This window comes from Austrofundulus limnaeus, unplaced genomic scaffold (assembly GCF_001266775.1).
Source record: "Austrofundulus limnaeus strain Quisiro unplaced genomic scaffold, Austrofundulus_limnaeus-1.0 Scaffold1344, whole genome shotgun sequence".
NCBI lineage: Eukaryota > Metazoa > Chordata > Actinopteri > Cyprinodontiformes > Rivulidae > Austrofundulus > Austrofundulus limnaeus.
In genome coordinates this window covers 52,408-56,738 of record NW_013953746.1, presented here as the reverse complement: position 1 = coordinate 56,738, position 4,331 = coordinate 52,408, and the positions used below count along the sequence as shown (strand labels likewise).

The following is a 4,331-nucleotide window of genomic DNA, read 5'->3' as shown; positions in this document are numbered from 1 at the left end:
GTCTTGAGTTACGGCCATCTTTGTTTTGGTTAAGATTGCTAAATGGTGGCAGGTATTTTGCGGTGACTCCAAAAGTTAGTTATAGATGTACACCTGAGGAGGAGCAGCCTACACATAACAGTAACTGAGTCTCCTTTAGTCTGTCAGAAATGTGATTGCCCACTATAGCCACTAGATGGATCTGAACTAGCATTTTTAACAGGAGTGATGCTAGAAGCCCCCCTTTTTCTTCCCCCTCCAGGTTTGTTTATTGTTCTTTAACGTTAGGACTGCTGCCACCAATAAAACAGTTATTAGATGATGTGTGTGAGGGAATTTTGGACACAGAAAACCTTTCAGTGAACTAGTCCCTACATATTCAGACTCTTTGCCAACAGCTCAGGATAATGACACCCCAGGGATCCTCCCTCCTCTCCCCTCCCAGTGGGTCTTTCCTCAGTCCTGCCCTGTTGGTCTCAGTGATGGGGCAGTGAGGATGTCAGAACTCCTCTGTCCCGTGTAGACTTTTCCTTTTTTTCCCCCCTCCTCTTCAGGGCTTTAAATTAGTTTTATCATGTTGCGGGTTGTAGTGGAGTCGGCAAAGAATATCCCTAAAAAGAAACTTGGGAGCCCTGATCCAATTACATCTGTAACTTTTAAAGGTAGGTCCCTTCTTAAAAGTTCATTTTACTGTAATCTGTATTTTCTTTTTAAAACTTTTAACTTTAGCTCTACATTTAAGCTCATTAATGTTAAGTGGATGCTTTATTATAGATTCTAATTATTTTCTTATATCTTACATGGATAATGACTTGTCTACAGCATTGTAAAAATGTTTTAAATTCATGAAAAAATATCATAATGAATCTCTTATCACCAAACCAAACAATCTTTGTAAATAGAAAAACAGCAAACGTCATCTTTGAAAGTGTCAGTCGAGTGCAGAAAATTTAAAAGGCTTTCCCAACATGTTGCAGCATAGAAGCAGAGAGAGTTGGGAGTGGCTGTGTTTGGATCTGTATGGACACACAGGTGGAGGTGACTGATGAGGACAAGTTGAAAGCTGTTTTGGCCTAAAGCTACTAAATTAGGACAGAACAGGTTTGTGTGAGGCAGCAACATTTTTTTTTCTTTTTCAAAAGAGGTTGCAAACCCTGTTTGCCTTAGCTGACATGTTGAATTCTTTTTATTGTATTGTCYTGGTCGTTAATTAACATGGGGTCCATCTTGTCTTCTGAGACAGAATCTGTAGCCTGACTTAGCATCACTGCTGCCACTGTCCAACCAGAGCATGAAACGCTACCTCTGCATCTCTCAAACTACAAAAATGCATTTACAACTGATACTTCTATTTCAGATGAGAAGAAGAAAACCAAATTCATTGACAARGAAGTGAATCCTGTGTGGAATGAGGTAATCAATAATCTCTCTTTGATCAATCAAGTTGGATCTGCTACGTAAGAGCGCACGTCACAAACTGATTAGGCTATCTTATCACCATTTGGCTGTCATGGTACAGTCTGATGCTGACTGTACTCGATGACTTATAACAAATCACTATTTGTTCATCAGGTTGTGATGGCAACTCAAAATCACATGAGCATATTTTTCTATTTTTGTCTTTCAGGTGCTTGAGTTTGACCTGAAGGGCACTTCGTTGGACCCTGGTTCCTTTCTAGACATTGTTGTGAAAGACTACGAGACAATTGGGAAAGATAAGTAAGTAGAACAGGTCAGACTTGGCTCTTTGTTGGTTTTGTGCAACAGAAGGATTCCAGAGATCAGAGAGAGCTCACCTGCATGAATCACAGGTCCTAAACTGAGTTTCTAGGAAATCTGTCTGTTCAGATTGGTTTAAATCTAAAGTTTATTGTGTGTTTTGACTMTTAACGGTCATGGCACTGGGTGTCTCCTGCTGCTTTAAAAACACAGCATTGTTATCTGTTTTAAGGAAAAAGAACAATTTGTTTGCGAGTATTTTATTTTTGTGGCTAACTGTCTCAATCCCCRCCACACCCTTCTCACCATGCTGAGACTTGCTGAGCCGTGTGGGACGACGGATTCTGGTTGAGCAACAAAGAATGAATGGATCCCTGTTTATTTTCTGTCTCGGTGTAGGATTTGCCCGGCTACGTTAGAACGCTGGAAATGTGAAGGGCCTGCTGTGGTGAGAAGGAACTGTTCTAACATCCTGAGGAGGATATGCAGCACAACATTATAAATAACTTCTAATTAAAGCCACATGTGGTCTAAACAAACCACAATGAARGTTTCCTCAATGTTACTCTCACAATCAAAGCCAGTCAGAAGAAAACAAAACTAAAGTGATGTTTTCTGTATATAGAAAACTACATGAGGTTGTGTAGAAGCTTTCATGAGTTAAAGGTTCCCTTTTTGTCTGGGACAGTCATGCCCAAAGGAGGGGCTTTTTGCCTCTGCGTATTTAGCAAATGAGACCATGTTAAACTGAGTCATCTTTTCCACTGGGCTGTCCTGCCTGACACAWTCCCTACAGATCTGCATGGTATGTAGGCAGAGCAGGGCTTCTCTCCCACTTAAATACATTTGCATGAAAAAGTATGTGAACCCTTTGGGATTTCTTGGATTTCTGCACAACATAACATCCACTGCATGAAACTGATCTCTCTAAACAAAATATAACTATTGTGTTCCTATGACCTTCTCCATAACTTCTTCTGCATAACTTAACATCCACAGTGCAGGGTGGAAAAAGTATGTGAACCTCTGGATTTAATGGTTGGTTGATCCTCCTTTGGCAGCAAGAACCTCAACCAAACGTTTCCTGTAGCTGCAGATCGGACCTGCACAACGGTCAGGAGGAATTTTGGACCATTCCTCATCAAAAAACTGTTTCAGTTCAGCAATATTCTTGAGATACACTGCAAAAACTGTCCATCTTACCAAGTTTTAAAATATTATATTCAGCCAAAAAGTCTTTTTGATCTTGTTTTGAGACTGATTTGCTAAACAAGAACTGACTGTGTAAGAATAATAATCTTGTTTTCAGAATGTGTAAGATTATTTGTCTTGTTAGTGAAAATTTGACTCAAATTAAGTAAAAAAWTTCTGCTAATGTAGTAAGAAAATTTTACTTGGTAAGATTCTTGAAATAAAAAGAGTCAAATCAAGTATTTCAAGATTCTTACCAAGTAAAATTTTCTTACTCCATTGGCAGAAATGTTTTACTTAATTTGAGTCAAATTTTCAGACTAACAAGACAAATAATCTTACACATTCTGAAAACAAGATGAGTATTCTTACACGGTCAGTTCTTGTTTAGTAAATCAGTCTCAAAACAAGATCAAAAAGACTTGGGCTGGATATAAGATTTTAAAACTTGGTTAGATGGACAGTTTTTGCAGTGTATCTGGTGTGAATCACTCTTTTGAGGTCATTCCACAGCATCTCAATTGGGTTGAGGTCAGGACTCTGACTGGGCCACTCCAGAAGGTGTATTTTCTTCTGTTGAAGCRGTTCAGTTGATRTACTTCTATGTTTTGGGTCYTTGTCCTGTTGCATCATCCATCCTCTGAGTTTCAGTTGGCAGACAGAAGGTCTTACTGCAAAATGTCTTGGTAAACTTGTGAATTCATTTTTCCGTTGATGACGGCAATCCGTCCAGCCCCTGTGGTAGCAAAGCAGCCCTAAACCATGATGCCCCCTCCACCATATTTCACAGTAGGGATGAGGTTTTGATGATGGTGTGCTGTGCCTTTTTTTCTCCACACATAGCATTGTGTGTTCCTTCCAAACAACTCAATTTTGGCTTCATCTGTCCACAGGACATTTTGCCAGTAGTGCTATGGGACATCCAGGTGCTCTTTTACAAACTTCAAATTTGCGGCAATGTGTTTTCTTTTTTTTGGACAGAAATGGCTTCCTCCGTGTTGTCCTCCCATGAACTCCATTCTTGTGTCATGTTTTACGTAATGTAGATTTGTCAACAAAAATGTTAGCGTGTGCCAGAGATTTCTGTAAGTCTTTAACTGACACTCGAGGGTCCTTCCTCACRTCACTGATCATTCTGCACTGTGCTCTTGCGGTCATCTTTACAGGACGCGCGCGGGGGAAGGGGGCGGGGTGTTGTGCTGTGATATGGATGCTCGGAGTAGTTTACTTGGCATCTGAAAATACATTTCCTCAAAGGTATTTTGAATCTGAAAAGGGCAGCACTGAGAAGCAGTGAAACACTTTCAGTTTCACCAGTTGTTTGCTTTGTTGCTGCCGAGAGATTTGTTCTTAAATTGTGCGTATGAGTGATTTAGGAGAATTTGTGGCATTCACCAATGTTTTCGTATTCTAAGAATTTTTTCAGATACGAACAAAATTCA

General features: G+C 39.9%; 1 protein-coding gene across 5 annotated transcripts in view; it reads left to right on the top strand.

Moving 5' to 3' along the window:
* Positions 1 to 446: 446 nt before the first annotated feature.
* LOC106535031 (myoferlin) overlaps positions 447 to 4,331 on the top strand; it is a 32,204-nt gene continuing 28,319 nt past the window's right edge. For 4 of the 5 annotated variants that reach the window (XM_014031901.1, XM_014031900.1, XM_014031898.1 and 1 more), the window contains exons 1-3: positions 450 to 641; positions 1,337 to 1,392; positions 1,607 to 1,698. In XM_014031901.1, coding sequence (XP_013887355.1) covers positions 554 to 641; positions 1,337 to 1,392; positions 1,607 to 1,698 — 236 coding nt within the window. In that variant the 5' untranslated portion in view covers positions 450 to 553. Of the gene's footprint in view, positions 642 to 1,336; positions 1,393 to 1,606; positions 1,699 to 4,331 lie in introns of all 5 variants that reach the window. The other variant, XM_014031899.1, reaches the window with a different exon arrangement.